General features: G+C 43.6%; 2 protein-coding genes across 5 annotated transcripts in view; one reads left to right on the plus strand and one right to left on the minus strand.

The window, feature by feature from the left end:
- The window catches only part of LOC115137118 (cell surface glycoprotein MUC18-like), a 44287-nt gene extending 33358 nt beyond the window's left edge, over positions 1–10929 (plus strand). For 2 of the 4 annotated variants that reach the window (XM_029673198.2, XM_029673197.2), the window contains exons 10-17: positions 3384–3525; positions 3607–3737; positions 4080–4218; positions 4465–4500; positions 5798–5887; positions 6927–7053; positions 7471–7576; positions 7857–10929. In XM_029673198.2, the coding sequence (XP_029529058.1) occupies positions 3384–3525; positions 3607–3737; positions 4080–4218; positions 4465–4500; positions 5798–5887; positions 6927–7053; positions 7471–7576; positions 7857–7886 (801 nt within the window). In that variant the 3' untranslated portion in view covers positions 7887–10929. Of the gene's footprint in view, positions 1–3383; positions 3526–3606; positions 3738–4079; positions 4219–4464; positions 4501–5797; positions 5888–6926; positions 7054–7470; positions 7577–7851 lie in introns of all 4 variants that reach the window. The other 2 variants (XM_029673199.2, XM_029673200.2) reach the window with 2 other exon arrangements.
- Positions 10930–12358: 1429 nt separating this feature from the next.
- Positions 12359–20665, minus strand: part of cbl (Cbl proto-oncogene, E3 ubiquitin protein ligase) — a 53640-nt gene continuing 45333 nt past the window's right edge. The window contains exons 13-16 of the mRNA XM_029673201.2: positions 19103–19255; positions 18778–18866; positions 17956–18180; positions 12359–17503 (exon numbers count right to left, since the gene is read on the minus strand). Coding sequence (XP_029529061.2) covers positions 17187–17503; positions 17956–18180; positions 18778–18866; positions 19103–19255 — 784 coding nt within the window. The 3' untranslated portion in view covers positions 12359–17186. The remainder of the gene's footprint in view (positions 17504–17955; positions 18181–18777; positions 18867–19102; positions 19256–20665) is intronic.

The following is a 20665-nucleotide window of genomic DNA, read 5'->3' on the forward strand; positions in this document are numbered from 1 at the left end:
AAGACCACACTATCTACCAAGAGAGTTCTCATCTATATTATTTGTAATCGTCTATTTATCACCAGAAACCGATACTGGCACTATGACCGCACTCAACCAGCTGTATAAGGCCATAAGCAAACAAGAAAATACTCTTCTAGAAGCAGCATTCCTAGTGGCTGGGGACTTTAATGCAGGCAAACTTAAATCCGTTTTACCTCATTTCTACCAGCATGTCACATGTGCAATCAGAGGGAAAACAACTCCAGACCACCTTTACTCCACACACAGAGACACATACAAAGCTCTCCCTTACCATCCATTTGGCAAATCTGACCACAATTCTATCCTCCTGATTGATTCCTGCTTGCAAGCAAAAACTAAAGCAGGAAGTACCAGTGACTTTCTCAATACGGAAGTGGTCAGATGACGCAGATGCTACACTACAGGACAGTTTTGCTAGCACAGACTGGAATATGTTCCGTGATTCATCCTGTGGCATTGAGGAGTATACCACCACAGTCATCGACTTCATCAATAAGTGCATTTACGACGTCGCCCAACCGTGACCGTACCTACATATCCCAACCAGAAGCCATGGATTACAGGCAACATCCGCATCGAGCTAAAGGCTAGAGCTGCCGCTTTCAAGGAGTGGGACACTAATCCGGAAGCTTATAAGAAATCCCCCTACGAACCATCAAACAGGCAAAGAGTCAATACAGGATTAAGATTGAATCCTACTACACCGACTCTGACACTCAACAGATGTGGCAGGACTTGAAAATTATTACGGACTACAAAGGCAAACCCAGCTGCGCGCTGCCCAGTGACGCGAGCCTACCAGATGAGCTAAATGTATTTTATGCTCGCTTCGAGGCAAGCAACACTGAAGCATGCATGAGCGCACCAGCTGTTCCGGACGACTGTGTGATAATGGTCTTGGTAGCCAATGTGTGCAAGACCTTTAAACAGGTCAACAGTCACAAAGCCCCGGGGCCAGACGGATTACCAGGACATGTACTCAGAGCATGCACGGACCAACTGGCAAGTTTCTTCACTGACATTTTCAACCTCTCCCTGATCGAGGTTGTAATACCTACAGGTTTCAAGCAGCCCACCATAGTCCCTGTGCCCAAGGAAGCGAAGGTAACCTGCCTAAATGATTACCGCCCTGTAGCACTCACGTCGGTAGCCATGAAGTGCTTTGAAAGGCTGGTCATGGCTCACATCAACAGCATCATCCCGGATATCGTAGACCCACTCCAATTTGCATACCGCCCCAACAGATCCATAGATGACGCAATCTCAATCGCACTCCACTCTGCCCTTTCCCACCTAGTCCCCTCCTGTACTCCCTGTTCACCCACGACTGCGTGGCCAAACACGACTCCAACACCATCATTAAGTTTGCTAATGACACAACAGTGGTAGTGATTACCGACAACGATGAGACAGCCTATAGGTAGGAGATCAGAGACCTGGCAGTGTGGTGCCAGGACAACAACCTCTCCCTCAATGTGTGCAAGACAAAGGAGCAGATCTTGGTGGGCCGAACAGGTCCCCATTATCATCGATGGGGCTGTAGTGGAGTGGGTCGAGAGTTTCAAGTTCCTTGGTGTCCAAATCACCAACGAGCTACCATGGTCCAAACACACCAAGACAGCTGTGAAGAGGGCACGACAACACCTATTCCCCCTCAGGAGACTGAAAATATTTGGCACGGGTCCCCAGATTCTACAGCTGCACCATTGAGAGCATGGTTGCATCACTGCCTGGTATGGCAACTGCTCGGCATCTGACCGTAAGGCGCAACAGAGGGCAGTGCGTACGGCCCAGTACATCACTGGGGCCAAGCTTCCTGCCATGAAGGACCTATATACCAGGCGGTGTCAGAGGAAAGCCCATAAAATCGTCATAGACTCCAGTCACCCAAGTCATAGACTGTTCTCTCTGCTACCGCACGGGCAAGCGGTGCCAGAGCGCCAAGTCTAGGACCATAAGGCTCCTTAATAGTACCTACCCCAAGCCATAAGACTGCTGAACATTTAATCAGATGGCCACCCGGACTATTTACAGTTGAAGTCAGAAGTTTATATACACTTATTATTATTTTATTTTTTTAACCTTTATTTAACTAGGCAAATCAGTTAAGAACAAATTCTTATTTTCAATGATGGCCTAGGAACAGTGGGTTAACTGCCTTGTTCAGGGGCAGAACGACAGATTTTTACCTTCGTTACTAGTCCAACGCTCTAACCACTAGACTACCTGCCGCCCATGTTGGAAAAAGGGGGAGGCTTGCAGGCCGAAGAACACCATCCCAACCGTGAAGCACGGGGTGGCAACATCATGTTGTGGGGGTGCTTTGCTGCAGGAGGGACTGGTGCACTCACAAAATAGATGGCATCATGAGGAGGGTAAACGTTGTGGATATATTGAAGCAAGATCTCAAGACATCAGTCAGGAAGTTAAAGCTTGGTTGCAAATGGGTCTTCCAAATGGACAATGACCCCAAGCATAATTCAAAAGTTGTGGCAAAATGTCTTAAGGACAACAAAATCAAGGTATTGGAGTGGCCATCACAAAGCCCTGACCTCAATCCTATAGAATATTTGTGGGCAGAACTGAAAAAGTGTGTGCGAGCAAGGAGGCCTACAAACTGACTCAGTTACACCAGCTCTGTCAGGAGGAATGGGCCAAAATTAACCCAACTTAAGAAGGCTACCCGAAATGTTTGACCCAAGTGAAACAATTTAAAGGTAATGCTACCAAATACTAATTGATTGTATGTAAACTTCTGACCCACTGGGAATGTGATGAAAGAAACAAAAGCTGAAATAAATCATTCTCTCTACTATTATTCTGACATTTCACATTCTTAAAATAAAGTGGTGATCCTAACTGACCTAAGACAGGGAATTTTTACTAGGATTAAATGTCACGAATTGTAAAAAAAAACTGAGTTTAAATGTCTTTGGCTAAGGTCTATGTAAACTTCCGACTTCAACTGTACATTGACCCCACCATTTGTTTTTACACTGCTGGTACTCGCTGTTTATTATCTATGCATAGTCACGTTACCCCTACCTACATGTACAAATGACCTCGACTAATCCGTACCCCCGCACATTGACTCCCCTGTACCCCTGTATATAGCCTCGTGTTTGTTATTTTATTGTGTTACTTTTTATTATTATTTACTTCAGTTTATTTCTTGAGCTGAATTGTTGGTTAAGGGCTTGTAAGTAATTATTTCATTGCGCATGTGACATTTGATTTATTTAGACGTGTGTGTGTGTGCGTGTGTGTGTGTGTGTGTGTGTGTGTGTGTGTGTGTGTGTGTGTGTGTGTGTGTGTGTGTGTGTGTGTGTGTGTGTGTGTGTGTGTGTGTGTGTGTGTAGAAAGGACAAAAAGTTGCAGAGGGCCACACACTGACCCTGAAGGACGCTGTGTTTGACATGGCGGGGACGTACGTGTGTGTGGTGAAGGTGTCTTCACTGGAAGGACTGGAGACCAGTGGCTCTTTACGTGTCTTCGTAGAGGGTGAGCCCACAAACACACACAAACACACACACACACATATACACACACACACACAACTAACCCTCCTCCTCTCCCATGCAGGACGCCCAGAGATCAAGAAGTCAGCAGACCCAGTCCAGGAGGTGAGCCCAGAGAAGTCCCAGAAGCTGAGCTGCCACGCTAGAGGATACCCAACCCCTGTTATCACATGGAGCTCCTCTGACAAATCACAGGTAGACAGACAGACCAGCAGGAAAAGAGGTCTTCTCTGGGTCAGCTCATACAGACAATGTTTGACTAGCTTTGGATCTATTTATGCACAGATCTGTTCCCAATCCTGGCTTCCTGGGTCATTTCCTGTAACAATGTTAATCGACAAAGCAACTCACGTTCAACATTCCTTTCTTAACTGACATCTCTACATTTGTCAATAATGTTTATTGTTCGTCCCAAATGGCCGTCTTTTCCCATTGTAGTGCACTACTTTTGACCCGGGTTCCATAGGATGACATTTGGGACACACCCGCTGTTCGGTTTCTGGTCTTATCTGTATTTTATTTCGCCGTTTGTGCCAGATCCTGAAGTTGTCCCAAAGAGAGACAGAGGACGAGGTTCTCAGTGTGGTGAGCATCAAGGTGACCTCTGACGTCACAGCCTACTGCAACGCCTCCAACGACCATGGCACAGTCTCCATGTCCTTCAGCCTCAAAGCCAGTAAGTTCTGTCTGTCCACTTTCTTATTTGTCATATCGTGTCTATTTTATGTCAACATGTCCGGTCTGACTGTTAAGAGAAAATCAACAGGCAGAATATACTAACGGCCGAAGGATTTAATTCATGGCGACATAAGAGAAAACTTGAACCTGAGCTTCAAATCATCTTTAGTAAAGCTTCTCTTAGTTTCCCTCAAACTCAGTGTGCTAACAGTAGAGTGTCATTCTCCCCTTTGCCTGTTTTCAGTTGTCCAAACGACCTCGTCAGCTCCCAGTACTACAGGTAAGTGTACCACTCTTTTAGTAGATAACACTCACATTTACATTTACATTTAAGTCATTTAGCAGACGCTCTTATCCAGAGCGACTCACAGTCATCACTGCTGTGGCATTGGTTGAGTTCCACGTAGCCTTTATTGCGGTCATGCTGCACATTCCTTGAAGATCACTGTATCACATCAACGGGGTGTTTAACATTTCCCAAGCATTGTGAGATCTGATCATCTGTGAATGCAATAAAAAAATGACCATGGTGTTGAAACAAGCAACTTCATTTATCAATCAAGCGCGCACCCTTGTGCTCAATCATATTTCCCCCAATCTTGTGTTCGAACGGTTTCCGGTCTAGTTTAGCTTTCTATGTGAGTCAGGCCAAATTTTTTTTAAAGAGAAGAAAAATAAAAAACGCGACAGGTGCTTTTAGAAATGACCCAAATCTGAATGAAAACCCATAAATGGTCTTTATGGGTGCACTATGGTTTCTACTGATGAGGATGGTCGTGGTTGAGAAACCTTTTATTGACTCATTGCCGTGCGAGAGCTGTTTATCTTCCATATGTTGCTCCGTCATATAATACGAACACATCCTGATCTGTTCTTTGATAACTGTCATAATTAGATGTTCGATTAAATTAAATCTTTATGGCCCGGCTTCACAGACACGGATAGATTAAGCCTCTTGTCCTTGAACTGGACTAAAAATCCATTTCAATGGAGATTCTGGGCTGTCATTGAGCATGCTTTTTAGTCCAGAATTAGGCTCAATCTGGGTCCAGGAAACCAGCCATAGAACTCTTAGCCATAGAACTGTCATCCTATTTCGGACTATGTTCACTAAATGGCTGCGTATCGCCCTATTGCATAAATATAGCCTATAGCTGTCTTGTTTGCAAACAGATCAGGATCGAGGCTGAAACTGTAGCCGTGCGCTGATGGTAAAAGTGCCCTCAACAGTCTCCTGACTCCCATTTCCTCAAGCGGACCGCTCACGTCATGCCAGGAAATCTTTGCCTACGTCCCTCTGAGGGAAATCCTGTTTGTTGTTTCATTTGCAGACAAAATTGGATTAAGTAGCCAGCGCTGCCGCTCCTGGAAAGGATTAGGACATTTTTTGGGGGGGAGTGCAGACTGCAGAGCCTTTCCTGGTTCATGTCTCCTGCCTATCTGTGTTTGTAACACGGAGCTAAGTGATTAGGGCCATGCTAAGTAGACAAGGCGGTTGTTGCACAGTCGTTAACAGTGTTGTGTTGCCATAGAGCTGGTGTATTATCGTGACAACTGTGTCCATGTGGTTTGTCCAGTAACAACTCCATTAGTTCCAGTAACAGTGGTAGCTCCAGTGACAGTAACAACAGTAACGCCAGTAACTCCTCCGAAGAGAGTCAAGAAAGGTTTGTGACTTCTTGTCGATGCTGCCACCCACCTAATGCGCTTAGAAGGCTGCCCTGCCCACCCCTCGCTCCACCCAGCTCACACTGCTTAGACTGAACCCCCCCCCAACCACCACCACCACCATCACCCTCCACAACCCCCCACACAGCTCTCGCTTTTTCAACACAGGACCCTCGTTCTCTATGCAGGGGCAGGCTTTGTACTCACTACTCAGGAGGCAACACCTGTGACATATGGAATAATTCATAATTGAATAGGATCTCCCGGTTTGTGACTTTGTAATACTGCATGAAAATGTACCGTATTACACAACTTTATCTATGTGGAGAGATACTTATAAATGATCAAGTGGAAAATTATGAAATCTAGATTTTTTAAAACATTTTTTATCATCATACATTGTTAGTTACAATGTTATCATTTGTATATTTTCTCTGTATGATGCTTCGTGAATCATTGGAAACATCATCAGAAAAAACTTTAGTTAAACCAGGCTGAAAAGTTAAATTTGCACATTGAGCATTTTGAGTACAATCCCACTCCTGAGAGAATGGAGTGGTATCACCCATTCTCTCCCTTGATGGAAATGGATCCATCCATCTACATCTGCATCCTTCCTCCAGGGGAGGTCCATCCCCAAGTGCACCCATCCGCCTCTTTACCTTCCTTCACTCGCTCTCTCTCCCTTTGTCATGCTGTAGTCATACTGTAGTTCTGGTTGGTATTCTTTGAAAAAGAAACCAAGCAGCCCAACTCTGGAAAGTGTTCCTTCTGGCTGATCTTTAGTCCTCAATGAAGAACTTCTTCCATGATGAACAACCTGGTTCAGAGACTGTACACCTGTTCATCACCACCACCACCTGTGCATGCTGTTGTCTCTGAATGATGCAAGCGACCCCTACGCACATGCACACGCACACACACACACACACCATCATCATCATAATCAGAAACTCCTTAAGAGGACGAAGTTATCATAAAGCAATTACCGGACAGGAAATGACCCGTGGTTTCGCCTCTTCTTCTTTGTCCCACCAGAGGGCAGCGGTGTGATCATAGCTGTCATCATCATCTGTATTCTCCTGCTGGCTATCCTTGGCAGTGTGCTGTACTTCCTGTACAAGAAGGGCAAGCTCCCATGTGGGCGTTCGGGCAAGCAGGATCTGTAAGTGTATTTTCCATTTAAAACAAAAATGTATTTAAGGTTTGCAAAATTCCAGAAGCATTCTCAAAATTCCCAGGTTTTCCAGGAATCCTCCAACCAGGATTGCTGGAAGAGCTGTGCATTTTGGGGAAAGTGTTTTATATCAGAGCGCTTAATTTGTTGAATATGCCTCAGACGATACCTCTACAATAGATCATCGTTTTTTTTGTCCATGATTTTACCTGATGTGTCATTATAGTTGCTATCAGATACCCTTTTCACACTATCGTGCTAACCCGAACCGTACTGTGCTGGCTGGGATAGTTTCTAGTCCTTTTTAGTATCGCAACTATGGTGGAGGCATAAACAGGCCAGCTCGTAGTAGTGTGAAAAAGGTAATATATTGGTCATGCTGGTGATTACGAGCTGTCCTTCTAGTACCAAACCGAATAAGGGCGGCATAGTGGTGGAGATGAAGAGTGACAACACAGAGGAGGCCGTGCTTTTAAGTGTCAACGGAGACAAGAAACCTCCTAGTGACCAGGTAACTATGGACACTGGCTATTTTTTTTACCATCCTTGTAAATTGTACTACTCATCAAAATTATATCTGAACTTCAGTGGTTAATACAATGCAATGTTGTGTTGGTGTTGAATGTTCCTTACCAGCTGTCCTATGATACAATCTATGAGCACATTTACATATGGTTTCGCTTCTCTGTGTGTGTGTGTGTGTGTGTGTGTGTGTGTGTGTGTGTGTGTGTGTGTGTGTGTGTGTGTGTGTGTGTGTGTGTGTGTGTGTGTGTGTGTCCTCTGGAGTAAAGGGTGATAAGGACATGTACGTGCAGAAGTGAGCGTAGGTGTGTGAGGGGGCGACTGCTGCAGCTGCTCCCAGGCCAGTTCACTCGCTCAGGGTGGGATGGATCCTTTGATGCCTCGTAGCCTACAACTTCCAGGAGAACTCATCTGATATGTGCTGCAGTTCTCTAACCTGATCCCAGATTCGTAGTTCTTTAGCATGGCAGTGGCTAACAAAGGACGTGGCTATGTTCTCTCAAGTCATGCTATTTCATACTTTATCCTGTTTTTCATATGCATAACGAAGAACATGACAGAGATGCTGGCCTAAGCACATACAGATCTGGGATCAGCCTAGCAATTTGAATGAATGTGGTTATTCTTTGCACCCATAAAATCCAGTTAGAGCATGAAATAAGAGGGACTGTTTGTTATATATTTTCCTTAATCCAAATGCCAACTCGGGCAACCAATCACTGAAGAGCAGCCCGGAACTGCTTTTTCATGAAGTGTAATATATTCTGTATGAATTTCCTTATTTAAAATAACCTGAGACAAACCTTTTAAAAAGACATGGCTAGGAGTTGTTTTGGGTTTGTTGCTTTTTGATGGAGGGACGTCTGTGTAGGCTTCGCGCTAGCTCTGGTCCAGGGCGTTAGTGCGCGTTCCTTCTGCACCATAGTGGAGCAACGTGAACTAACGCCCTGGACCAGAGCTAGCTTTACTCTAGAGGTCCACCTGCTGTTGTTCTGCGTGTGATTGGCTGCATTCACTTCCTACTTTACTAAAGTCTGTACACTGAAACCGTGGATGCATAATGACGGTCTTACCAACCATGTCTACATGTATACAGCCTGCTTCATCTACCCATGTAAACCAACATCCAACCTTTAGAGCTATGTTCTCAAAATGGACCCCAGTATGGGTCATGATTCCGTTTGAGTTTAGTCTTTGTATTTTTGTTGTTGTTGTTGTAGCTTTTACTTACCACTGAAACTAATCTTAGATGTGTTTTCGGCTTTGTGAATGAACATGTAAGGCCTTGTCTGTAAGGCCTTATCTTATGAGAGATGGGCCCTGTTTGAATATGTTGGAATGCATCCTTTCTTTTTTCCCTCATTTGGAGTAATCAATGAGCTGACACGACTTGGATAGGTGAAGGCCTATCCAATCAGGTCAAATCAGTGATTTCTTCATGGGAGGAAGGATATGTGGTGAAATATGCATGGATAAGGGGTCCCCATTCCTATCAGTTCCGGATTGGGTTATTTTGTACTACAATAGCCAATAGCAGAGCTCCGATGAAGCCGAAGCGTCATTGGTTACTTTTTCATTTTTCCATAGTTCTTGTACTCTTTTTTTCCCCCTTCTTCCATAGTGCTTGTACTCCTTGTAAATAAGAGTTAAGAATCACGCTGATATGTTTCCAGTTCTGTCTGCCTTATATACATTCAGCCTCTTATTCTACAAAATCACAGCGAGCAGTACAGCTGACTTTCTTTCACACTTGTTTTATTGTTATTCGTGAATATTTGTCCAGTGCACTGATTTTGTTTTGTTTGTTATGATTTTGTCGTCATGTTTTGTCTGTGAATCTCTGGTTTAAGTTGGGTGAAGGAGTGTTTGCGAGTGAAATGTCAGCTTCGTTTCTCATGAAAGTGAAGATAAAATGGCTCTTTAATGTGGGGAGAGGGGTAAAGTTGAGCCACCCTTGTTTCTAGGAAACCATTCACAAAATTAATAATTTGACCATATATTTAGCAAGAGGTCATCATTTCATGAAGTCTGAAGGAAGGAACCACATGGAAAAAGTGGTAAACAAGTTAGGTCCAAAAAAAACAGATTTTCACCAAGTCAAAATGAATTTAGGTTTGAGGTTTCGTGATGCTTGCATCTAAACCAAAGTATACAATTTTAAGATTGTTCTATACATTGGTTGGGGTCTCTATAAGCTTCAATATGAGGTCCTAAACATACCATGAAAGTGCTTCCTTGTAGCTGTGTGGGCTAATAAAGTCAAAATGTTGGCCATGGGGTAAGTTGAGGCAATGCCAAGTTGAGCAAAGCGAAGTGTTTTCTTCCCAGGTGTAATGCAAGGCATTATCACTGGGATATGAGGTAACAACAGGATAAGGATAGATATGGTTTATAAAAACATAGTGGTCATATTTAATTCAGTAAAGAAATGTAAGTATGTAAGTTGTGCCAAGACAGCACTTTTTTTTGGACAAGCTGCTTTCGAAACTAACATTTATATGAATTCGGATTATTTCCAGGGATACGCAACATCCTGACATATGTAGATATCCTTGTTAGAAAGAATACTATATTTCCCTTGATGGCGTGATGCTGAAAGTAGAACAATTCAAATTTACTCTACTCACCCCTATGGCAAATATCACCTATATGAAAGTCGTCTGAACAGGGACTAAAATGTTCAACTCTGATAGTGTTTTACACAGAACTCCTTGGAAATGTTATGCGTACATGTATATACACATACCTAGTGGTTTTCATTCTACAAACAAAATGGCAAGACTTCATTTTATCTGTTGGTCAGACTATCACAATTTCTACAGGAGAGAATGACTTGATAACAATACACTCCTTAGTTTGAGCTTTCTTAATCAAAGTAAGATCCGAAGAGCTCGCTCATGGCCATATTAAAACACAAACCCCAGAATGTCCTCTCATTACACCACAGGTTAAAAGTTGGTATGCTTAAGTGAGCACCAAACTTAAGTCTGCATCAATCATTAGGGCCACCAGTATTTTTGTAGTTTTTTTTTACGGTCCAGTCAGGAGAAAAGTAAGACAATCATCAATCTTTGATCGTTTGAGGTCAAATGTATGTTTGGTTCTTTTTTTATTTATACCCTTCAATATCTCCCCCTAAAGATTTTTGTGTTAATATTTTGGACAAGAACTATCAGTGTTAATTTTGATTATTTAAAAAAAAAAAAAAAAAAGATTTTTGTGTGTAATATCTATGAGTTGCAAAGACAGATTAACTTCAGGGCAGGTGAATGGATTCCTTTTGTTTGTAATTTATTTTTTATGAAGTAAATGCCAAATAAAAATGACTTGTTCAATGAAAAACTTGTGTCTTTAAGCCCGAAAAGATTGTACATCATCTTGACGACCTTCCACGGTCCGTTTTTCTTTGACAGGCCTAGTCATCCATTGACAGAAAGAATACTGTATAATATATATACTCCAAATATAAACACTGCTTTGGGCTTGTGAAGACAGGAATGTAGACTGTACTACAGTCGCCGAGGCAGTGTTTTGGTCCTCTCCCATGTTTCACACGTTGCTTCCCAAAGAGTACAAAAAAAAAATAGATTTGGATAATTATCCCATTTTGAATTGATACCAAGATGAGGGGGGAACAGGAGTTGGTTGTACTGGGTCTGTGATCATAAAGGGATCTTAGCCTTTTAAGAACACTAAAATTGGACTAACAATTCTTACCAAGATCCTTACCGAGAGATTCAGATAAAGGCACAAAGGACAAGTAAGCAAGTCAGACCTCGATCGTCCCCTAGCGATCACTGCAGGGAGGATCGTTTGTAGTTGGACAGGACGTTGGCCTGGCAGAGCATCCACTTCTCACTGGGAGATGCAATGGAGGACAAGCGCACCCCAATGTGGATCCTTGAATCAAGTTCAGGTTCACTGTAGAAACTAAAATCCAAGGTTCCGATTCTCCACCCTTCTCCCAAAAAGCGTGCATGTGCATCATGGATTTAAATGCATTGAGTGTAAGCGTTTGAGGTAGTTTCCACCATTGTTAAATCCATGACTGCATGTTTCTGGACTCGGGAGAAGGGTGGAGAATCAGGACATAACTCTAGTTGGGCTTTCTTTTGTCTTTTCTTTGTGATTCAAGTGACAAGACAGGACTGCATCAAATTAATGGATGTCTATGATAATGGATAAATAGCAGAAATAAATCAACAGGATAAATGATTATGGACAAAATAAATGCAGCATAGCAATGTAAATATATATTTTTCAAGACATGAAGTTTTTGGAGGAGCAGCAAAGCATTAAATTAATAAATACGTTTATAATGGAAAATGCGTAAAAAAGAACAATGGACCCTGAAAGGCCCTGTTATCGGACCATCTACATGCATCGACTTACAGACATGTTTTAACCCAAAGTGGACGTGGTGGTACTGAAGCAGTAAGGCAGCGAGAGAGAGGCGGACACTTGTCCAATCCTAAATCCACCCATAGCCCCTATGCACTTACGGAGGTCTCAGGAGCAATTACCATATTACTTCTAAAAAAGGCACATAGGGTCAAGGGCTTGATTTGGGATTGGACAAGTGTCTTCCAAAAGCCCAAGCCTGGGGCACAATCAGCAGCCAATAACATGTTATGTATAAAACATGGGTTTTTAAAAACTAGATGGATGAAGAAAATATTTTGCTGCGGCACAGGTGTGAACCAGAGTAGTGAGCTGAACACAGTCCTTGAGCAAAGCATAAGTACCGTTAAACAGAGACCGGGACAAGACGTCTTACTATTCATTTAATAAACAGTACAGCACTGTGCATACTTCCAAAGTGATATGAGCATTAAAAAACATCAAAAAGTTAAACGCCTTGACTGTTGAAGAGAAACATGGCAACGTGGACAGACAGCGCCCTCTTCTGGTAAAAAGTGGAACAATTCCAATTGTGAAAAGGAGTTTGGTGTGTAACGTGGTGACGCCATCCAATAGGCAGAGAGGGAACATAGGTACTGTAAGAAGAACACTGGACTAACTGAGACCAAAGGGTTGAAACCATGTTCTCTCGTCGGACAACGCCGTATTCTTAGTCATCAGTAGGACATTACCGACACTTCTAAACATATGGCACTGCGCACAGAATTATTCACAAAAGTAAACAAAAACCGTTGGGGGAAAAATACAAAATAGAATTCTGACATATACAGGAATGCTAAATAAAATAAAAACATAGCAATTTCCGCACATTATTTTAAATCAGTAAGTATACACCTCATTTTTAAAGTGACAGTATCGTAGCAAAAATTGGTATAGTATGCAGAAAAAGACAATATACACTTATGGAGTGCCTTCAGAAAGTTCACACCCTTTGACTTTATCCACATTTTGTTGTTGTGTTACAGCCTGGAGTTAATGTAGATTGTCGCTGGCCTACACACACACACACACACACACACACACAATATCCCATAATGTCAAAGAGGAAAATATTTCTACATTTTCACAAATTCATAAAAAATGAAAAGCTGAAATGTCTTGAGTCAATAAGTATTCAACCCTTTTGTTATGGCAAAAAGGAGTAAAAAATGTGCTTAACAAGTCACAAATTGCATTGACTCATTCTGTGTGCAATAAGTGTTTAACATGATCTTTGAATGACTACCTCATCTCTGTACCCCAGACATACAATTATCTGCAAGGTCCCTAAGTTGAGCAGTGCATTTCTAAGACAGAGTCAACCACAAAGACCAAAGTTTTCCAATGCTTTGCAAAATAATTGCACCTATTGGTAGATGGCTGTGCAGAATAAAAATATTTCAAAATATGCCTCCTGTTTGCAACAAGGCACTAAAGTAAAACCACCAAAAAATATTTTTTTAATGTTCTGAATACAAAGTGTTATATTTGGGGCAAATCCAGTACAACACATTACCGAGTACAATATTCTCCATATTTTCAAGCGGTGGCTGCATCATGTTATGGGTATGCTTGTAATCGTTAAGGACTGGGGAGTTTTCAGGATAAAAAAATAAACATAACGGAGCTAAGCACAGGCAAAATCCTAGAGGAAAACCTGGTTTAGTTTGCTTTCTGCCAGACACCAGGAGATTAATTCACTTTTCAGCAGGACAATAACCTAAAACACAAGGCCAAATCTACACCTGGAGTTGCTTACCAAGAAGACAGTGAATGTTCCCAAGTGGCTGAGTTACAGTTTCAACTTACATCTGCATGAAAATATATGGCAAGACTTGAAAATGGTTGTCTAGCAATGATCAACTTAACAGGGCTTGAAGAATAAAAACGAAAAAAAGAATGTGCAAATACTGTACAATCCAGGAATGCAAAGCTCTTAGACATCCCAAGAAAGACTCACAGCTGTAATCACTGCCAAAGGCGATTCTAACATGTATTGACTCAGGGGTGTGAATTCTTATGGAAATTAGATATTTCTGCATTTCATTTTCAATACATTTGAAAACATTTTTAAGCACTTTCACTTTGCCAGTATTGTGTGTAGATCGGCGAGAACAAGAAATACATGTAATCCATTTTGAATTCAGGCTGTAACAACAAAATGTGGAATAAGTCATGTACATACATACATACATACATAGACAAGAATCAGTACAGTCATCAAGATTAAAGGATACGTGGTTCCATTCTGAAACCTCACAATCCCTATTGAAGGTGGTTCATTCAAAAGTGACTTCACCGTTTCCCTCAAAAGGCAACTAGAAACAGAAGAAAAAGAAACAACAAAAAAAGAGACGCCACAAACCTCTTCCAGTCTGGAGACTGTGAGATACAGGTGAGAAGCTATAGCCTATACGATGATTCTACAGCCCATGGTGGCAATCCCATTAACAGAGCTTCTCCACCTTTTAGGGGCCAACGTACCTCAATTAGTACCGGTCCCGGAGAGAATAATCTAGGAATGTGAGCCAGTGCCATTTCTTTCTTTCTTTTTTTTTTTAAACATTTGAACCAACAATTTAATAGAAGTCAGCACAAAATGATATGCAAGTTTTAATGACAATTTAGTAATAGGCTACTTTCGTAAATTCAATACGTGTGGATATTCATCGGTATGGGCTCCCTAAAAATAGAGGTTTGTGGATTGCGTTCAAACTCCGAAGGCCCTACTGAATCTGAAAACACAGCAAAACTCAAAAGTGAACGAAGACCTACCACGTAGACAGACAGGAACGAGGTGCACCTGCTGTAATTCAATGAATGTATTGGTTAGTTTAACAATTCGTTGCCAACTCATTAGAGTTAAGACGAGTCTGAACAGTCCATGTGAACTCTCTTGTCTGGTTAGGGTACAAAACGGTATTTCTGAGTAACAGATTAGGATTGCAACATTTTCCCTGGAATCAGGAGGTAATTGGCAGGGAGGCCATCTTATCCTCCAACTGGGATTTCTGGGAAACCTGGGAATTCTGGGAAGGTTTCAGTAACATTTCAACCCCAGTTACAGAGGAAAGATGTGTTAGTCCTCGTTCAACAGAGGAGTGTTTTAACAAATTCGGGGAAACCAGAGAGAAAAATTCCCACACTCCCAACTGGTCCACAAACCCTGCTGTTGCGTTGACCCAAACACTGGTTGTAAATACCTCTATAGGAAAAAGAAAGGCAAACACTCTTTAGAAGCCCATCACTGTGTGACCGAAAAGGTTTACGGAAATAAACAAGAGTCATATAGAATGTGAACCTCCCCCCTTTTCTTTTTTTGGGGGGCTGCAACTCGTCAATGTTTTGGGTGTGCGTCTCAAGATGTTCTCGTTCACTAAACTACTGGGCTTAGTTGCAGCTGTGCAATTAAGTCAACCCTTAAAATGACAAAGCTCGCACAATTATAATCTTAGATTAAAAGTGGAGGCATCTACAATACAGATTTCTGAATGAGTTATGACACTGTTACTCTTCATCAATCACATTGTTTTGTTTTGCTGATGCTACCATTTGGGTCAATCTGCGGGACAGTGCCATTTACGATGTCATCATAATTCCTCTAAAGGCTAACCAGTCCAACACTTTCCTAAAAAATGGGGAAACAATTGAAGTCGGCTTGAATTGCACAACCCCAAGCTGCTTGCATTTTCACGTATGCTACATCACCAAATAAAGAACACAATATGAGATACTGTCACTTAAAAAAAAAAAAAAGAGCGGTTAAAACAAATATTCACAAAATGTACATTTAAGGCTTAATTGTATAGCACTAACAATAGTAGCAGCAGTAAAGCACTTCTGAATGAATAATAACAACAATGATCATAATAATAATATATTATTAAAGTAATCGATGACACATTTTTCTCACAACGCTGAACAGCTTCGGTGCACATCGCAGACGAAGCTCTCCTCGTGTCTAAGCTGTTGTCAATGTATCATAGAATCTTGACCCCGGTACTGGGCCGTTATTAGAATCCATCAATCCTTTTTCTCTCACCATTACATTTCCGTACACTTTGCCTCTCCCATTCAGACTCTTGCTTTGAGAGCACTACATTTGAGGAGGAAGAAGAACGAAAACGTCTGAGCTATATATTAATTCCACATTCATTTTTGCACGGAAGAGAGATTGGGACATGGGCCAACCGGGACCTCCCAGGTGGCTTCGATTGATTGGCTCTGACAGCAGATCCAGGACTTGCCTCTAAAAAAACGTCTTACTGAAAAAACTAAAAACACAGGCTTCCCAGTCTGGGCATCGGAATCACTGGACGAGATGATTAGAGGTGGTTCGATGTAGGAAACAATGCTACCCACCGTAGAAAATGATGCACATAGACAACAACACAGTCAAACACAGCTTTGCTTTTCACCTGGGTTTTAAGTCACATGGTCAACCAGTGAGCTAGGTCAGCCAATCACGTCCCAACCCTACTAGCCAGGTCATTGGCCCGACACACACACATCATGCTACTTTGAGGCAAACCACGCACACATTCTTTTCCCCCCCACAGAAGTACCGAAGCATTAATAAAGGCCATATTTGACATGTTGCCAAATGTTCTGCTGTGAGTCTAGGCAACGCCTGCTTCTGAATGCTAAACGAAGACCGCGGGCTCTCTTCAAAGTGAGGGCTGGGGACGACAGAAGGGTGCTCTCTCCCAAAGAACCACCATCTTTATCCTCTGCAATCTATCCTTAAACATGAACGACGTGAAATAAAACAGACCTTCGAAGCGGAACTCATTGGAAATATATATGTATACATTACACACATTTAATATATATTTAGTTATATATTAAATTCTTAGATAAACACACATACGTGTTTTGTTTTTTTGGGGGGGGGGGGGTCGATTACACTTCGGTAGAGTCCTCGAGAGGACGTGAAAACGACCGTCGAAGCGTCGGTTGTGCGATGAGCCATCATCATCATCACTTCACCCCATGGGATCTGGAGAGTGTCCCTGCAGCACATTACAAAAGGCGTCCGGTCACTCTTGAAAAAGCGCGTGAAGCGCAGGGCTCGGAATGAGCTAGTTTTGAGAGGGCGCCGGACAGGAGACTGCAGGGGCTCCAGTTAGCACTGAAGCGCTAGTACTGCAGGCGATGGACTTTGGGCTGAGCTGGGCAGGGCTGGAGCAGAGGAGGTACTATGTAAGAATGTGAGCCGTGGAGGGAATGGAGACAAACTCGCGCAGGATATTCTTGGCCATCTCCATATTGTTCTGTGCAATCATAAGGGCTTTCTGGATGTCCTGGTAGGTGTAGCCTTGCCTCATGAGATGCTCGATCTCACTGGTGATCTGGGGGTTGGCTACTCCTCCACCTCCTCCTCCCCCTCCTCCTCCTCCTCCTCCTCCGCCACCACCACCGCCTAATCCAGGAGGTATGGGCCGGTGCTCGGAGTTGATGCGGCGGGGGAGGGGCTTGGGCGGCCGCTCTGGGGCGTCGCTGGAATCTGAGAAGGCTAGAAGGACAGGGAGGAGAATAGAACAGCATTCACATCACAAACCACAGAACAACAAGCAGCATACACATTCACAATCCTGTACTCCTGCCCAAATCTCGATTCGCAATCGGAAGTCTTGAAGACGCCACAAGGGTGCTCTGAGATATGTATAAATATAGGAATACAACACTAGGGACAACCTTGTTAAATAAACAGGGTTGTGTAACCGTTCGAGAAACATAGGGCCAGGAGTTTCTCCTCAACACGACTGGTCTGGAAAAACTCTGGGCTCTAGTAACAGAATTAGCTATTTATTTAACTCAAATCTGGTGCACCGTTTTGTCGTACATGGTCTCTATCAAACAAACTACCTAGTGCCCAGAGTTCCCTGGTCAGATCAGGAAAAAACTCCCCACCCTACAAATTAACTATAGGGGTCTGAAACAGGTGTCTCTGAAGCGAACGCTTACAGGCGGATGCTCCGGGTTCGCTGTCCATGGAGAGACGGTTGAAGGCAGCGCTGGAAGTGGCCCCCAGCTCGGACAGGGTGCGCCGGGCCGGGGCCATGGGCAACGCTGGTTTGGGGATGTCGTAGCCGTTTTCCTCCTCTACCTCCTCAGGGGGCTCCCGCACCGGGCAGGGGATCTCCCAGATGGGACAATTGGTACTGGCCAAGGGGGGCAGCTCAGAGTAATCTGAGGAACGGAGAGATTCACAGTGGGGTCAGAAGGGTGAAATGAAACAGTGGCATTTGAATCTCTTTGAATAGAATACAGCGGGGATAGAATAGAATACAGCGGGGATAGAATACAGCGGGGATAGAATACAGCGGGGATAGAATACAGCGGGGATAGAATAGAATACAGCGGGGATAGAATAGAATACAGCGGGGATAGAATAGAATACAGCGGGGATAGAATAGAATACAGTGGGGATAGAATACAGTGGGATAGAATACAGTGGGATAGAATACAGTGGGATAGAATAGAATACAGTGGGGATAGAATACAGTGGGATAGAATACAGTGGGATAGAATACAGTGGGATAGAATAGAATACAGTGGGGATAGAATACAGTGGGGATAGAATAGTGGGATAGATCAGTGGGCTAAAATGAGAATAGAGCTGGAGTGCTGAACTAGGTAAAGATGGGGTATACTTCATGTGTGTTTATAATAAGCAGAAGTAGAGGGTTTCGAACAGAGAGTGGCCATAAAGTACTGGTCAATAGTGAACTACGTAGTGAAAATGGTGCCATTTGGCACGCAGACAGTGTTGCGGGAGGGCAGTACCAGAGTCTCTGGCCAGGTGAGCCTGGACCTGGACGTTATACATGGCTTCATACATTTGAGGTCCTTCATCCAGGTCATTCAGCATGGGCCTACCAAACACAGGAAGGGGAGGAAAACTAATAGGACATGACATCATATGGCCAGTAATTATTATTAAAACATTTTTTTACTTGTGTTTTTCGCTATTGACGTGCAAATCAAATGTCAGAATAAGAAAACACATAACAGAAGATGTACACAGTACCCCCTACAATATCATCAACAAACTTACAGTGAAGTGTTTTTCAATGAGAGGATATGCTGTCTTATAGCAGAGGGTGCTTACCATGAGTTGAGAGAGGTAGGCTGGGGGGGTTTGGGGACTGGGGTCTCTGCCATGGGGACCAGGACGGGCCGAGAGGTGGGGATCATGTAGTCGGACTCCTCGTCACTCTCGTAGGCCTCCTCCCCAGCCACTGGCTTCAGACCTGGATGGGGTCTGACAACGCAGGGAGAGAGAGGGGGACACTTCATATTTATGCTGCAGTAGTTTATGTGTCGGGGGGCTAGGGTCAGTTTGTTATATCTGGAGTACTTCTCCTGTCCTATTCGGTGTCCTGTGTGAATCTAAGTATGCGTTCTCTAATTCTCTCCTTCTCTCTCTCGGAGGACCTGAGCCCTAGGACCATGCCCCAGGACTACCTGACATGATGACTCCTTGCTGTCCCCAGTCCACCTGGCCATGCTGCTGCTCCAGTTTCAACTGGCCTGGGCCCTAGGACCATGCCCCAGGACTACCTGACATGATGACTCCTTGCTGTCCCCAGTCCACCTGGCCATGCTGCTGCTCCAGTTTCAACTGTTCTGCCTTACTATTATTCGACCATGCTGGTCATTTATGAACATTTGAACATCTTGGCCACGTTCTGTTATAATCTCCACCCGGCACAGCCAGAAGAGGACTGGCCACCCCACATATGCTCTCTCTAATTCTCTCTTTCTTTCTCTCTCTCGGAGGACCTGAGCCCTAGGACCGTGCCCCAGGACTTACCTGACATGATGACTCCTTGCTGTCCCCAGTCCACCTGACTGTGCTGCTGCTCCAGTTTCAACTGTTCTGCCTTATTATTATTCGACCATGCTGGTCATTTATGAACATTTGAACATCTTGGCCATGTTCTGTTATAATCTCTACCCGGCACAGCCAGAAGAGGACTGGCCACCCCACATAGCCTGGTTCCTCTCTAGGTTTCTTCCTAGGTTTTGGCCTTTCTAGGGAGTTTTTCCTAGCCACCGTGCTTTTACACCTGCATTGCTTGCTGTTTGGGGTTTTAGGCTGGGTTTCTGTACAGCACTTTGAGATATCAGCTGATGTACGAAGGGCTATATAAATACATTTGATTTGATTTGATATAACCAGGGCCAGGAGATTTTGGGACCTGATCAGGGAAAACTCAGGGTTCTGAGCTATACACCTAGGACAGAGTTTTTCATGGGTCACTTGGTCAGGAAAAACTCCTGGCCCTATACAGTGGGGAGAACAAGTATTTGATACACTATGACGGTCAATCACCCTCGGTCTGGGGCTCCATGCAAGATCTCACCTCGTGGGGCATCAATGATCATGAGGAAGGTGAGGGATCAGCCCAGAACTACACGGCAGGACCTGGTCAATGACCTGAAGAGAGCTGGGACCACAGTCTCAAAGAAAACCATTAGTAACACACTACGCCGTCATGGATTAAAATCCTGCAGCGCACGCAAGGTCCCCCTGCTCAAGCCAGCGCATGTCCAGGCCCGTCTGAAGTTTGCCAATGACCATCTGGATGATCCAGAGGAGGAATGGGAGAAGGTCATGTGGTCTGATGAGACAAAAATAGAGCTTTTTGGTCTAAACTCCACTCGCCGT

This window comes from Oncorhynchus nerka, linkage group LG11 (assembly GCF_034236695.1).
Source record: "Oncorhynchus nerka isolate Pitt River linkage group LG11, Oner_Uvic_2.0, whole genome shotgun sequence".
In the NCBI taxonomy this organism is placed as follows: domain Eukaryota; kingdom Metazoa; phylum Chordata; class Actinopteri; order Salmoniformes; family Salmonidae; genus Oncorhynchus; species Oncorhynchus nerka.